Below are 17,227 nucleotides of genomic sequence, written 5' to 3'. Positions count from 1 at the left end.
TGTTTGTTTATTTATTTATTTTGTTTACATCAATTTATACCGAATAACTTTTATATACATAAGACAGGCTAAATCCATCATAAAAGCTTCTCTCTACTCTTAGTCAAGACAGATTTATGGAGAACATAAAGGAATCTGAAAAAAGGGAAAAAGAACATGTCACAGACGGGGCCATTGGGGGCAAAAATAAAGAGCATGTTGCTCTATTTAACATGACTGCAGTCTTCACAATGAGGTAAAGAAAGATTTATCTATTAAATATAGATGAAGCGGCTCAACATAAATCTGTGATATATCTATATATAGCAGATCTTGAGCATCCCAAGGTACAGGGCCGTGATTGCTACTATTAACATCAATCACACTGCCTTGACCATGTGTTGCTGAAAGTCTAGACCTCTTGAGGACACCAATATCGCTGATAAAACTATTGCAATACCCGGATGTTTACTCGCTGGGGAACTTGAGGCAGCAGAAGCTGACACTCTGTAGAAACACTCTGTAACAAGCAAATGGTGAGATTGTGAAGGACAGCTCGATATTATTTCTGGGAAGTACATCTTCACACAAATTCAGAGTAGAGAACAAGCTGACCTAGCTCAAGATATAGGGGGATTTTTTTATTATTTTTTTTAAAAAAATAGAAACAAATGTGAAACAAGGAATGCAGACATGTTACTTAGCAAGTACTATAGAATAAGACAGAATAAAAGAAGCATTTGCTGAGAGACAGGGGAAAAAAATAACAATGTACTACAGAGAAAATAAAAACAGAAGTCGCTGCTGGATTTCAGCACTAAATTGATTATCCTGTTGTTGCAGGAAAACTCTGCAGAGTTTGTCAGGGATTTAGGTAAATGGAAACCTGAGAAGAAATCCTAATGTGACCCCTGCAAGATAAAGAATGGGTTCACTCGAAATTTACTTGTTTTGCTGCCACTCATTGTGCATATAGCACAGGTGCCGGGCATGGTATTTTTTGTTCCCTATCAGGAAAATTGTGCCCCCTTCCCTTCCTTTTCCCAATCAGTTAAAACTGACTTTAAAACTAATCGATGGACCAGCTGTTATAATGTGCACCCTTAGGCTATGTTCACACAGCGGTGTGGAACACTGCCTATTCTTCTATGGGATCCCGGCCGGAGCATATACAAATCGTATACACTCCGGTCGGGATCCCTTGCGGGGCCGCAAAGAACTGACATACCAGTTTTCTGAGGCCGCATGAATTCAGGCAGAAAGACCTGTCAGTTCACACAATGAAGCGAGCGGCTCCGGTCGCTTGCTTCATTGTGTGCTATGAGAGTTCTGAAGCGGGCGCGCACTGATGCGCCCGCATCAGAACACTGTGGACGGAAAGATCATCTGGCCGGGATGATCTTTGCAGAGACTGGCCATTCCCAGAACGGCCGGTTCTTTTACAGCGTATGAACATAGCCTTAGGCTGCGTTCACACGTAACGGATCTGCAGCAGGTTTCTCACGGATACTTGCCCTGTACACCCTATGGGCAGACAAACTCATAGCAGGATGCACATCCCGCTGCGAGTATGTCCGCAGCCCACCCCGTTAATGCCCCCACCACTGGAGCGTATACTTCGCCTGTTTCCTGCTCCGGCTTGCTTCGGGGCTCCCAGTGTCCTTACGTCCCGCTCAGCCAATCAGTGCGCTGCGGTGGGGCAGCGCACTGATTGGCCAAGCGGGACGTGCCGGGAACCCCCGAAGCAAGCCAGAGCAGGGACCAGGTGAAGTTAACGGGGTTAACGGGGCGGGCTGCGGACATACTCACGGCGGGATGTGCATCTCGCTGCAAGTTTGTCTGCCCATAGGGTGTACAGGGCAGGGATCCATAGCGGGTCTCGCTGCTAATTCGCAGCAAGAAACCCGCTGCGGATCTGTTACGTGTGAATGCAGCCTTAATGGGTATTTTCCCAACCCAGAGAAAGGCATAAATAAATAAAATCAATTTAAACTTTTAAACGTGGACTGCAATTAGAAGAGAGAGATCTGCTTTATCCCTGTGTTCCCACTATGTTTTTACCTCTCCGTTTTTGAAAAGAAAAAATGACGTCCATCATTTTGCTGTTTGGCCGCCCGCCAGTGCAATGAGGGCTGTTGGTACATTATTCTAGTTTAGGTGGAGTAATTGGCCTTTGGCTACATTCACACATCCCATAAAAAATTGTCTGTGGTTGCGAATTCACGACCACAGACAATTTTTGGAACCATGCGTGAATAAGGCCTTTGGATGTTTTTTTAATTGAAGTCCATTGAATTTAATAGTAAAGACGTTAAAAGGATGGTGAAAAAGAAAACCTGTGTGCACTACTAAAAAATATTGTCCGCTGTTTGCAAAAGATGTCCGAAAATAATTGACATGATCATTATTTCGACGTCGGCGCAGACAACGTCTGTTATTTAATACACTGGATTGGACATCCGTCATTCCATTGACTTTAATGCAGGCGTCTTTTTAAATAGAAAAAGTGGATGCCTTTTCTGTTTCTTTTAACATTGCGTGAACATATTCTCTAGCCACAGATATTGTACAAATGATAACCACCTACTGTACATATATGCGCTCATGCACACTGTGCTTAATGAGTTCCTGCTACTGTGTAGATGGCCAAGAATGTAAAAAAAACGTATGGGCTAACTATGCTCCCCCTGCCCCTTTGTGCTTCAATTTTAACTTAAAGATTCTACCAAAATGCATAAAATCAAATGTTCCTTGGTGTAGTACCAGTCAAAGTCTGTTGGTGTCACCCTTTGTATCTTCCATAAATCTTCTCTGTTATTCTGTTGTGACATAACAGTTTATTAATTGCATTACGTGGAGCACTAGGAAAATGTGGGAAATAGCTATTGCAATGATGTATTCCAGAAGAAAATATTTTAATTAAACCACAATACATTTAGCATAAACTGCCAAAGCTGTTTAGCTTTGCATTGTCTATTTGCTTGTATGAAGTTTACACATCAACATGATAATACCCTTAGGAAAATGTGAATTGCTCAAAGTCTGCAGATTGTTTGCCAAGTTATTAGGGAGAAACAAGTCTAATCTAACCAGACCTAAGGTTCACAGCTGCAGTTGATATTTATCTATATTTTGCATGGATGAATTTATAGGAGTATATCTGTTCTTACCAACTCAAAGCGTCCCTGTACATTCAGATTCCTATAAACCTGTATGATTTGGTTACATAGACCCTCATAAAAGATGGGTGACAAGGGGATTTTAACCCTTAGGGGACACAGCCAGTTTTCATTTCTGCGCTTTCCTTTTTTCCTCCTCGTGTATATAAGGCCATAGCGCGTGCATTTTTTTACCTAGAGACCCAGATGAGCCCTTATTTTTTGCGCCACTAATGTTACTTTGCAATGGCAGATGTAATTATTGCCTAAAATATGCAGTGAAACCAGAAAAAAATTATATGTGTGGCAAAATGGATTTGTTTTTATGCCATTCGCCCTAGAATAAAACTGACTTCTTATATATGTTCCTCAAGTCAGTATGATTACGAAGATATGTAACTTGTATAACTTTTATTTTATTTGATTGTTTTTAGAAAATTTAAATCTTTTTTTTTAAATATATGTTCTTTAAAATTGCTCTATTACCATGCTTATAGCGCTTTTATCCTTTAGTCTATGGGGCTGTACGAGGTGCCTATTGATACCTTGTTTGCATACATGCGACTTTTTGATCGCTTTTTATTACAATTTTTCCAGATTTGATGCGACCAATTTTGCACTTTGGAATTTTTTTGCGCTTACACCGTTTACCGTGCAAGATCAGGAATATGATAATTTAACAGTTCAGGTGATTATGCATGTGTAATTTTTTTTTTTTTTTTTTGGCACACACACTAGAAGTCCCTCTGGGGGACTTCTAGTATCACTACACTGATCTCTCATTGAGATCAATGCAGTATGGATATACTGCATAGATCTATGAGATCATTGTTCTATTGTTTTCAGCTGCTGCAGCCAAAAGCGATAGAATGGCGAGCCAGGATCAGCGCCATTACGGTGCAGACCCTGGCCCAGTACAGATGCGGGGATCGCTCCTTTGCAATCACATAGCGAGGGGCATCTCGCCACTATACCACCAACGATGGGGGACAGCAAGCATTTAGATGCAGCTTTCAACTTTGACAGCTGCATCTAAATGCCTAATTAGTGGGCGATCGGACCATACTCACTAATAGCCGCGTTCCCGGGCTGTATATAGCAGCCGGGATCGCAGCGGTTCAGAGCGGGGTCGCTGCGTGACCCCCTTCTAAACTCTCCTAGCGACCCCAGGACGTACAGTAACGTCCTGGTGCGTCTAGGGGTTAAAAGAAGGATTGGTAACCATCTCACTTCTGAAAGATGGTGCATGGAGGAATTCTAAGAAGGTAATACGAAAATATTGTGTTTTAAGCCTGTCTGGCTCTTAGGGCCCTATTACATGGGATGATTATCGTGTGGAAAATCGTTATATCATTCAAATTTAAACAATAATCGTCCTGTGTAATTGCAGGCAATGATCGAAAAATCGTTCATGTTTTGCTGATCGTTGATTTAGATCTGACCATAAAATCATTGTTAATTGTTTGCTAATCATTCACTGTAATTCCACATTTGTTCGCTATAGTTCCGCATTCATTCACTAATCGTACAGTGTAAATGCACATCCTTAATTTTTGTTGCTGGGACCAGATGGAGTAAGCGATCGTAGTAACAATTGTTGCAACTATCGTAACTAACGACTATTGTTCTGTGTAATATGTTTAACCACTTTAGGTTAATGATAAACAATATAATTTGCGATCATTTATCGTTAATCGTTAAAAATCGCTAAGTCTAATAAGACCCTTAATTGTAATCTCATGACTCTTATGACTAAGTGCCACATAGACTAGTAATGCATGAATCATCTCTTTCTTATGTTCTGTGTTGCATGTTATCGGTAGCTCTATGATTTTTTTACTATAGATATACTGATACGATCATATTAAAGAAACACTGCGATTTTACTGTTATGGGATCCCATCGGATGGGACGTCATATCACTGTTATGGCGACACTGGTTTACATAACTATTGGTCACTATGACTGCTTTATAATTGCATTTCTGCAACTATGGCTGCCGCTGTCACTGGAGAATTAAGAAGGGAGAATTCATGAATGGAGTATTGGCTTTGCACTCCTTTATTTTTGTGATCAAAGGGGGTTCCAGCAATCAGACCACCATAGATCAACTTGTTATCCCTCATCCTGTGAATCGGGAATAACTCTTCAAGTTGGGAACACCCCTTTAGCTCCCCCCTTTCCCAAAGAGTAGATTCCATATTGGGATGACTTAGCAATGGCAATTCACACTTTTTTTACTGATCATTTAAAATCCATACTGCCTAGTTGTATACCTTTGCAGAAAAAAGTTGTTCTTTAGTGCTCCAATATTCTATCTCATTCAAGTGCACTTCGAGTGATGTGTGTCAGAGTAATGTGCTTAAAGTGATATGAAGTTTTCTTAATATCAGTAAATTGTATCTATGACTTTAGAATTAAGCACACAGAAGATATTATATCCTTACCTTGGGACCATCTGTGCCAGGAAGCCCTTCAAAACCTCTTTCCCCCTAATAAAAAAAAATTATAATTAAATATAGAAATATAAAATAACATGTTATAAGAGGAATAGAAATTGCTTCATCAATTATCTCTTACCCAGAGAGCAAAAAAAGCTCCTCCACTATGTCTGCTCTCCGATGCTGCACATTTCTCTTAGGCCATGCCAGATTATCATTTTCTAGATAAGAGGGGGGCAGGTGCATGTTGCGAGCATTGCAAAACCACATCTGTACACAATGTATAATAGATGCCCATATCGTCGTAACATCGGGCAGCCCACAATGTGCACCTGACCCCCTCCCCCTTGAAACTTACCACCCAACATGGCCAAAGAAAGGAAGTGTCAGGCCAGAGAACAGATTAGGTGGGACTTTTTCTGCCCATTGCTATTGCAGAGTGGAAGCCTCTTCACTGTGAGCAGTGATTGCTAACATTACTAATAGTTTCTAGCAGAGCGAGTGGTGATAGCATACACACTTATTTTAATAAAGTAATATAAAGTAATGTAACTTTGTTAAAGCGAATGTACCATCATGTACAAGGCTTTGGTATTTTTTACGTTGATGATGCCGGATTCCTTTTTTTAAAAGCTGCCTGATTCAAAAAAGGGGGCCTATTCCCAAGCATCGGCCCGGCATGGGCACTGGGGGAATAGACTGCCTCTCCTCTTTGACATGGCTTCATCGATTTTAATGGAGCCGTGTAACAGAGGGGAGATGGTCCCAATGTGTGCCAGCAGGCCTGCCCCAGTGCCGCGAGCTCGGGAATAGACCAGCGCCGTGCGTGGGAACTGGGTTGCGGTTCAAAAAAAGGACCTCACCACCAATGCCGGCGCCGATCCATTGATGTTCAAATCCCAATGGTACACAAAACCTGATGGTACATTCACTGTAAAGCGACTCTGTACCCACAATCTGTCTCTCTCGAAACACTTGTACCTTCAGATAGCTGCTTTTAATCCGAGATCTGTCCTGGAGTCCGTTCGGCAGGTGATTCAGTTATTGTTCTAAAAAAACAACTGGTGTGGCCTGGAGTAGCTATGCCTTTGCATCTTCATAATTAGGAGTGCCCCTAGAACATTTTTTCCTGTCTGAACATTGCACAGGTGCCTTAACGATCCAGCCCATGTGCCGTGCTGACACAGAGAAAATCTGCCTGGAGCATTCCTAATGATGAGGAGGGCGGGGAGAAGGGACAGAGAGGTTGTGCAAGTCTAATGCATACACAATCTAGGCCACGGCCAGTTTAAAAGTTGTTTTTAAGGACAATGACTGAATCACCTGCCGAACGGACCCCAGGACAGATCTTGGATTAAAAGCAGCTATCCGAAGGTACAAGCAGTTCAGGGTCAGATTGTGGGTACAGAGTCACTTTAAGGAAATGTATTAGCAAAAAATAATAAAATAATAATAACAACTCATACTAATAATAATTTGAGTCTTCTGAATACCCCTTTAATAATACAAACATTAAAAGTCACAGTTCTCTAGACAATTTAATGTGTATTTACAACACTCTCTAAAATCATACACATTTCAGAACACACACATAATCCAAGTATTATACATTGTTCTTGTATTTTTATTTATTTTTGATAAGCAAGTTGTTAAACCTATGTAGGATTAGCCAGAGAGGTTTTTCTTAATAAAACTGTCCTGGGATATACTGCATCTCCTAGAAAGTACAGCGGCCTAAACACTGATTACATATTCATTAGCCTGGGTACAGATGGAAGAGACATCATTTTAACTGCAGTGATGTGGCATGGGTTACCATAATTCTCGAAAACAGGGGGGAAAAAAATAAGGAAAAGGGCCCATGACATGAACTACAATTTTAAAGAATGCATAAAATCCAACCAGCAATTCCTTTTTATAGCACAGACTTCCTATACAACACCATCATAAGCTTTCACTGCTAAGCCTTCTTGTTAACATGGAGCTTACTGGTGAATTAATTAAACTTGCAATAGAGAGTGCATTAGTATAAAACCTGACTAATGGGGGTCAAGAACCTGAACGAGTGTTATTTAAAACAAGGATGGCCAAAATGTGGAAATCTGAAGAATTTGAAGATCACAATTTGCCTAATTAAAGTAAATGTCTAGTTTAGAAAATCAGATTTAAAATATCGCATTAGAGGAAATGTATTGGGCACTCCAGGGGCTTCAAAAATATAAATTAAAGCATACTCACCTGTTTCCCCCACCACTGTATCTGACAGCTCCCAGTCCTTGGCACATCACTGATGTAAGAATAAACAAAAAGCGCTAACACTGCAGAAGTTGCCTGCTCAGCCAATCACTGGCCTTTAGAGTTGGCATGTCGTTGCAGGAAGAAAGAAGGGGAAAGCACTGGAGACAAGAAAGTGAATGTACCACTAGATACTTCGTTAAGTGTTTTTTACATGAACAGACTGGCGCTGTCACAGCGATGCCGGTGTCGCAGTCCTTTTTTTAACTGCTGTCGGGTTCCTGCACACGGCATTGATCTATTAACAAGCACTGGCCAGGCATGAAGCACTGGGGCTGGGCTCACCGGCCCCCAGTGTGACAAATTAATTTTATTTCGAGTGTAGCAGAGGGGAGGAGAGATTGTCACACTAGGGGCTGGCGGCCCACCCCCAGTGCTTCATGTCTAGCTGGTAGATCAGCGCCGTGGTTCAAAGAAAGGACTGTAGCACTGGTATCCCCGCACCAGCGCTGATCTGTTCATATGAAACACAAATCAATGTACCTAAGGGTAAATTCACTTTAAGCTGTAAGAATGGCAACAAAGGGGATCAAGGAAGGTAAGTATGCTTCATTTTTTATTTTTGCAGTACCTGAAAAAGTTTCATGTCTAGACAACCCTATTCAGAAACTGAGTAGAATTCTCACTTATTAGGAAGAGTGGAGGACAGCTACAAAGAGTGCCTTCCACCATAGAGGATCCCTTGAATTAAAAAGGAACTATGTAATGCATCATTTCCCCTACTGTGGCACTGTAAGGGCATTAAACATTTGTTGCGGTGTTGCAATGGTTCAACTTAATATTTTACGATAATTTATAATACAAAATAATAAGACTGCTTCATTGTTTTTTATTTCTTACAAATTACATAAACACATAAAAATTAAATGAATTTCTATTACTATTCTGGATTCAGAACATCACCCAACATCAACATCACCCAAGTCCAAGTTTCTGAAAATTTATCATACAATGATGCAATTAAAATTAGCAAAAAAATAAATAAAAATAAAATAAAATAATTATATAAACAATATTGGAATGCGCTGGCATTGCAAATCAACATAGTAGACAATGTAAAGTGCAAGCCAGAGCTGCACTTTACATTGTCTGCACTGTCAGTTTTATGTGACCGCAATTTAATGAATAGCGGCTGCACAAAACTGACATGTAAATTTTCTATGCGGCCGCATAGAATCCTGTCCGGAGTGTATGTAGAGTGTATACACTAAGGGCAGGACTCCAAAGGAAAGAATGTAGTTTTAATTTTCAATAAATAGCGGCCGGTGTTGCAACGGCCGTTATTTATTGGAAATTTACGATGTGTGAACATGCAGAACAATTGATAACTGCATAGCTTATCAGGCAATATAATACAGGGAAAGAATCTGGTGCTGCTGCCAGGAAATAAACAGCAGTAACAATAAAATACCAATTCTCCTTTAGTCTCTCTGCACTATATACTTAGTACAGTAATCATATCTTCTGAGAACATTTTCCTGTATTAAAGTAACATACACAGAGAGCAATATACTGTCAAGTACTCCGACCCTTGTTACACACAAAAATCCTCGCAGCCTCGCATCATTTTTCATATTAACCAAGAGACTTGGCCTTTCTTAACATTATCCTGATTCCTAGCATTATTCATAACTTGTACATGTATATTTCCAACCAGACATCCCAGAGCAGATTCTGCCCGCATTATATCAAGTAGTGGTGAGCACGCGGGTGATGAATATTTTGTGACTAGCATTTATAATACATGAGTATTTTTAGCCATACAGATGCATACGCATAAGATTTTTTACAGATAACAAATGACATTGCAATCTACATTAAGCAGATTTTTTTTCTTTCATAGGTTAAACTGAACATTATGTAAAGTGGCATCTCTACAAATTAACTAGAACAAGACGAATGAAAATCAATCTTAGATGTGTGTATCTAAGGTCGGTAAACATAATGTATCTTGTTTCTTTCCCCCCCGCAGGTATGTTTCATTAAATGTTTACTTTATTATATGACTCAGATGTCTGCCTCTATTATTGTGATATATGTTAGGCTATGTTCCCACTATGTATAAGCAATGGCCATTATTTGACGCTTAAAACAATGGCCATTGTTTTGAGTATCCAAGAACGGTTGTTGTTTTAAATTAAAAATTGCATTGAAGTCTATGGACAATGGTCGGAAATGAATGACAATGATATGAACATTATTTTGATGACCGTAGCCAAACAATAGCCATGGTTGAATACATTGTGTTAAACAATGGCTGTTGTTTGCATTGACTTCAATGCAAATCATCGCATTATAAAAAGAATGCGGTTGTTTTAACTGAGAACAACGGGCGTTCTTTTCAGAAGAAGTACGGCGTGTGAACACAGCCTTAGGCTATGTTCACACGCTGTACAAACAACGGCCATTCTGGCCATAGGTAGTGTTAAACAATGGCTGTTAACGGCGGAATAGACGACGTTTGCACAGCATGTGAACATAGCCTAAGGCCATGTTCACGCAACATATGTTTTGTATAAATCACTGCCGTTGTTGCAATTTGCAACAACGGCCGTGATTTATACAACACATACGTTCTATTTAAATTAATGGAATCCCAGTCGGAGCGTATACACATATTATACGCTCCTGCCAGGATTCTCTCCGGCCGCAGGTAAAACTGACGTCATTGAATAGCTGCAGCTAGTAATGTAAACCTGTCAGTTCACACAATGGAGCGTGCGGCTCCGGCCACACGCTCCATTGTTTACAGCGCCAAATTGGACCCGCCGAATTCGAACCGTGTGCGCCCACATCCAAATTCACCAAAAGTGAAGATCATCCGGCCGGTAATGCAGTATCTGCCGGGATGATCTTCAGTAACACTGGCCATTCTGTGATCCGGCATAGAAGTGAGTCATAGAATGGTCGGTGTTACAAATAGTGTGAACATGGCCTAATAGTGTAATACCCTATGTAAACAATCTTTTTCTGTTGTAGAAACATTATGTAGCTGATAAACTATTGTATTTAGTGACACATCCATACTATACCACATGGTCAGCTGGTTGGAAGAGTGTCCTTTGGAAGATGTGGGTAGGAAAATTATAGTTTTGATGCTGGTCACAATGCTGGAAGGAGAATCTGCCAGCACCGGGCACTTCAACTTTGTAAGAGACAATGAGGATAGAATACCCCAATTCAACAGCCCAGATAGGGTCGCAGCAAAAACAAGGAGGGTCTCAGAATAGCATCCAGTGATGTATTTTATTCAGTCCACGATAAATACGCAACTTTCCAGCAGATACAAGCGCCTTTGGCAAGCAAACACATGCGGTTGCATCCACCGAAATCTTGGGTATTTATGATGGACTGCATAAAATACACCACTGGATGCTATTCTGAGACCCTCCTTGTCTTCGCTGTGACCCTATATGCACTTATAAATAGGCTAGAGCCTATATATGAATACAGCTGGAGCAGATGACAGCTGTGAAACAGCATGGTACTGAAAGTGCTGTTCTACTTGCTGTGAAAAAGGAAATCCATGTTTTAATTGAAGGCACAATGTGATAAGTTGTACCTCAAGAGGCAGCCTAATAAGGTGTGCAGAGTGTGATAGAGAAGGAGGGTGGTTTCTGGGTTAGGGCTAAAGGGTCTTAGCTTCAGAGCTTGGAGTAGGCTGTCACTAAGTTAAGGGGTATTAGGGTAGCTTCACATGTACCATATCACAGCGGATTTGATGGTGCAGATCCGCAGCAGATTTGATCTAAATAACTGAACAAAGGTTCATTCAGAGGTTAATTCAGTGGAGTGTCAGATTGAAGGCGAAAAGACTGGGTTGCTAGGAACTGGGCCCAAATCTGTTAACAATGGGCACCAGGACATAGGTGCTGAAGGCTTGTAAGATATGGAGGTGGCATCTGGAGATCTGACTTATGTTATGTTATGTGTCAGGTATACCCATGTCATTTTTATTTATAAAATTGGAAAAGGGGGGGATTTAAACTTTTATTATAGGATGATATTTTTTATTATTACTACTACTTACTACTAATTTTTTTTTATTAGATTAACTTTTAACCCCACTAGGGGGTGCCAGTGTACACTTAACTGATTTAACATAAAGATCAATGCAAGAGCTATGTACTGCATTGATCTATTTAATTAGCACTGGATTACTCTGGTCTGCTGGCCCATAGTAAAGCAGTGCTGAACCGGGATCAGCGCCATTGCAGAGCTGCCTCCCGTCCCTGCAGGTACAATGGGTTGCTCCCTCACGATTGCATCGCAGAAGGGGGGTGGGCAATCCAGCCGCTATGGCTATTCATAGCCATTTAAATGCTGCTGTCAGTTTTGACAGTGGCATTTAAATGGTTAATGGAGCATCGATCGGCCGTGCTGGCTATTTGCCGTGGTGGCCTGGCTGCTGATAGAAGCCGGGAGCCACGCGGTTTAGAGTGGGTCACGGTCCCTTCCCACTTTAAAACGTGCTGCTACATACTAATGCAGGAAGGGATTAAGGAGTACTCCCATCTCAGCTAACATAGGTAAACTTGTAGGGCTCCTCCAGTTATTATTTTTGAAAATACATTAATTTAGCAAACTTGCCTCCTGATATGACTGCCCTTTTTCTCCCTTTGTTGATCGCTTGTAGTCTAGGTTACCGACCAACAATCTAATATACACATACATAACCTAGACATCAAGATTTTAACAATGCAGAGCATAAGGGGGCGTATCAGGAGAAGGATAAATGAATTAATTTGCAAAAATATTTAACATGACAAGTTCTAAAATTTTAACTATATTAGTTGAGATAAGAGAAGCCCTTTAAATATAACTCAAAAGTAATAATGCCTACACAGTATATTAGACTGTTAACCAAAGTAAAGGCTACTATTAAAAGAAGGTTGCAAGAGAAGTATAAGCTACAACACTACAACATTAAAGTGGCTACAAAAGAAGATTACTAGGAACCATAACTAAGAACATGCCCTGGAGCGCTGCATTAACTTTAAATTCATGGTAAGTTATATAATTTTAGTGTATATCATAGATGGTCTATATAACACAATTCATAAATAAACCAGAGCTCCATTTATTCCCTGAGGTGTTATAAATTTAAAATGACTGAGTTTGTTATCAACCAAAACAAGCACAAAGTCGTGAGCGAAAGAAGTTAAAAATATTAATATCTAAAATCAAATATTATGAAATTCCGTTACAACAACCTTTAGACTTAGTACAAACTCTCCAGAACTTGTTCTTCCGAACATAAGATTGTGTTTAGGTTTTGTTGGTATGGTGAACAGACACATAAGGAGATGTTTAATCCCAGCTTGGAAAAATGTGGGCAAACTTCAAAGAATTGTGTTGCATGAATTCACAAAGTCTTGACTTGGTTTACTGATGTCATAAACATATCCGTAACCATAAAATAAAGTATACGTGAATTATACGATGGTTAAACTACAAATATATGCTTAAACCTCAGTAGTGCTGTATACTTTTATTATATACATTTGGGTCCAGATTGATCTATATGTGTGAAACAAACAAAAAAAAAAAGGCATAATTTGCCAATTGGTATTTACACTATGGGGGAGATTTATCAAACATGGTGTAAAGTGAAACTGGCTCAGTTGCCCCTAGCAACCAATCAGATTCCACCTTTCATTTTCCAAAGAGTCTGTAAGGAACGAAAGGTGGAATCTGATTGGTTGCTAGGGGCAACTGAGCCAGTTTCACTTTACACCGTGTTTGATATATCTCCCTCTATGTACTTACTTATAGGGGTGTTCTGAGAGTAGTAAGATTGTTAATCCCATGGGAGTTATAAACACAGATACAAATTAATCTGGGATGGAATCGGGTCAGCACTCCAAGATATATAACATAATTATATAGTGTAATTACTAATAGTGCTGGTTTCAGGGTGCATTTGCATGCTTTACCAGTGACAGGAAATTAAATATAGAAGAACTACAAAATGTGTATTGTCTCTAGCTCCCCAGCTCCTTATTCTTTCCCAAGACAACACATCAATCTCTCATGTCACATGGAGCTTGGCTGGATCTTTTCTTTGAGCTCTAGCCCTGCCTCCTGAGTGATATCAGACAAGAAGTGAATGCAGCAGGTGCTGCAACCTCACTGTTACAATAGTATACATTGAAGTGATATGTTCTGCAACAGCTCTTGGTGGAGAAACTGCCAGGAGTGCTGTGGGAGGAGAGAAGGCAGAGTGGGAGAACTGTGGTGTACAGTAAAGATCAAGGAATGCATTCTGGGAATGATATTACTGAGCAATTAATAAACCAGGCACAACCACCAAAAACAGAACTAACACCCCCATGTAGCAGGGTAAAAAACAATTCATTGGTTGCAGGAAATTCAAAATTATGGCTGCTCTAGTGACATTGCTGAAGGCAAGGGTATACTGTTAACAACAGCATGCAAAGCCCTTGTTAATCTTTTATTTTATACCTCCACAGCAGATATAATCTTTGAAGTGGTTGTAACATGGTGTCAACCACTTTTTATTTAGGGCATCATAGAGTGGGCTAAGGTCTGTGTGTTAAATTACCAGCTATTCCCATGTAGGTAAAATAAATGGTTGGCACAGCTCTACCAGCACTAACAGTTAAACATTAATTGCTTCTGACCTTGCCATATTAGCTTCAGTTTAAGGGATGACTGCTTTCATGTGACAACCTATTTAACATCTGAACTCCTCTGCTGCATGCAGGAAAAGTATAGGTGGTATAAATAAATGGCTGAGCTTTTAAATATCTGCATCCCGAAATAAAGTAGATCATATCTGATATTGTACATAGTCATACTTGGAAACTGATACATTTCTACCTAAGCTTAAGGGATTTAACCTGCTGATAGCCCCCTATAGCGCTGGGGAGGATGAAGAGGAAGGCACTGTGTTTCCCTGAAAATAAAACACCCTCCTAAAATAAAACACCCCAACTACTCCACCCTCTAACCTAAAGTGAGGCATCGGAAATAAGGCACCCCCGTAAACTAGAGCACCCCCTGAAAGTAAGGCAACCCCTAAAAATGTAAGGCCGCCTAATGTCACCCCACTCCGCCACCTAGGGCTCACTTAATCCCCTCAAGGATCTCCGAAACCGGCACGGCAGGCAGCCTGATCAATGGCCCTTATGTACTCAGCACGTCCCACCGCATGCCACATGTTCTGCCACATGCCTGACCCACCGCTGATGCGCTCTTAGTGGGTATTTCGGGGAGGTCCAGGGAGAATAACTTATTTCTCTCCCCCCAGGCAGAAAATAAGACATCCCTTGAAAATAAGTTATAGCACCTTTTTTTTTGGGGGGGGGGGGGGGGATATAAGGCACTGTCTTATTTTTGGGAAAACACAATATGTGTCTTACCTTCCTCCTGTGCACCGGTCCCACACTGTTAGTCGGGGTAAACTCCCCTCCAGAGCACCGTTAGGAGCACTGCCGCGTCATTTAGCCCGCACCCTCCATTGATTATCATTAGAAGGGGCGAGTTAGATGATGCTCCTAATGGAGCTGAGTTTACCCCAACTTACAGCATGGGTCCGGTGCCGAGGAGGAATGTAAGAGAAATACCTTCCTCCTCAGCATCCCTGGTGCTATAGGTGCCTACAAGCAGGTGAGATTCATCTCACCTGCTGATAGTTCCCTTTTAAAGTGCTGTGTTGCTTTTATGTTGGTAAATTTTCATAATGTAAAACAATCAGTAAATCAGTTAATCAGAAAAATGATCTAAAAGAAAGTTTAAGACTGTTCAGAATAAATCCTCAGGAAAGTTCTATATGCTCAAAAAGATTAATTCTCCACCAGTACTTTGGGTCAACCTTGTTATCGCTGAATTAATTTATTAAATGACTTCATTGTTGACTCAATATTAGCTGTCTGTATGAATCAGTGTGTCGTAGCCTAAATATACATTCCTTTTCACTACTTGCATATGTCAAAAGAAAAAAAAAAAAAGACCAAAAACTAAAAAACACTTCTAACATCTGTGTTTATTAAAAGCTCAAATAAGGAGGGAGGGGAAGGGGATTAATTATACTGTGTTAGACTATCCTAATAATAGAATTCAAATTATTCCATTCATTTACCTTCCTTTAATTTGGCTATAATTGTATAATATGCACTTGTTAACTTTCCAGGGAACAATCAAAGCGTGCAGCAACATTCAATGCAGCCGATTTACCTCAAGCAGCTTTTCCTAACTAGTGACTGGCAGAACTTAAAAGCCCCAAACAGTTAGTAAGATGCCTAAGGATTTCCAATGTAATCCCTCAGTACACCAAGACATCAAACAGCTGTAAATAAAGATACTTTGTTGGAAGCAATGCACAATGCTACTCTTTAAAGCAATTTCACACAGAATTCTGTTCTTTTAAATTTAGGTTATATTTAAGTTTTTTTTAAAAATGATTAAAACTTTACGTGTTTGAAAAAAATTCTCAATGTTGCATGTATAAAGTAGTTAAAAAGACTAATTTGTCTAATTTATATACATTTTAATTTCATGACTATTATAAATTTATACATTTTAAGAAAAGTCAATGAACACGGTAAAATCCTTTGATATTTTCCAGTATGTTAAGTACACAGAGGGTTTGTGATTAAGTATTACCGTGATGCTGCATAGTGTTATGTAAAAAAAAAAAATTCCATTCTAAATAATACACGCCAAGTGTTTATATGCCCATTGGAACAACTTCACACAATTTGCTGGCTTGATGGAAGCCAGGGCATCCCCATAAATACATCTCCTGAGCTCCATTGTCAGCAAGGATGTAGACTGCATCAACAATCAATGCCATGTGCTTTGGTGGTATTAGAAGAAATGACTGAGCCAAAAGACTAACAAAAGAACTATACAGATTGAAAACACAAGGTACAAAGAAAAATAAAAGCTTTAAATAAATGTTCAATTAAATACAGATAGACCCCAAGGCACTTCCTTCTGATGAGTTTACAGACAAATATTTTTGTAAACCGATGAAGTGTCTTGGTCGTGTTAACTTAATGGGGGACTAATTGTGACAAATGTCGGTGAGGATGTGGAAATACAAAATATTATTAAACATGTAGCTCAACAATTCACCTTCTTCTGACTGTAAATATGGTGTTCTAACTATGCAACCCAACCCAAAAGGCAGCCATGGCGCTCAAGAGGTCATCAAATGTCTGACTGCTAAAACAACTGGTGGTCAGCTTTATATACCTGATAAAACAGACAAGGCTATAATATAGTATTACACTGAGCCTAAATCCTGGCCGGCTGTGGGACCTCTGCCAGGATTTAGGGTCTCCGGAGCTTACACATCGCTCCAGTAACTGATTGGCTGAGCGGCCA

General features: G+C 40.1%; 1 protein-coding gene across 1 annotated transcript in view; it reads right to left on the bottom strand.

Moving 5' to 3' along the window:
• LOC138795177 (collagen alpha-1(XIX) chain-like) overlaps positions 1-17,227 on the bottom strand; it is a 384,669-nt gene that overhangs the window by 184,848 nt on the left and 182,594 nt on the right. Inside the window, exon 11 of the mRNA XM_069974170.1 lies at positions 5,585-5,629. Coding sequence (XP_069830271.1) covers positions 5,585-5,629 — 45 coding nt within the window. The remainder of the gene's footprint in view (positions 1-5,584; positions 5,630-17,227) is intronic.

The sequence above is a fragment of the Dendropsophus ebraccatus genome, chromosome 6 (genome assembly GCF_027789765.1).
Source record: "Dendropsophus ebraccatus isolate aDenEbr1 chromosome 6, aDenEbr1.pat, whole genome shotgun sequence".
Taxonomy (NCBI): Eukaryota; Metazoa; Chordata; class Amphibia; order Anura; family Hylidae; genus Dendropsophus; species Dendropsophus ebraccatus.
The sequence above is the reverse complement of the archived record's forward strand: the minus strand, read 5'-3'. Positions and strand labels throughout refer to the sequence as shown.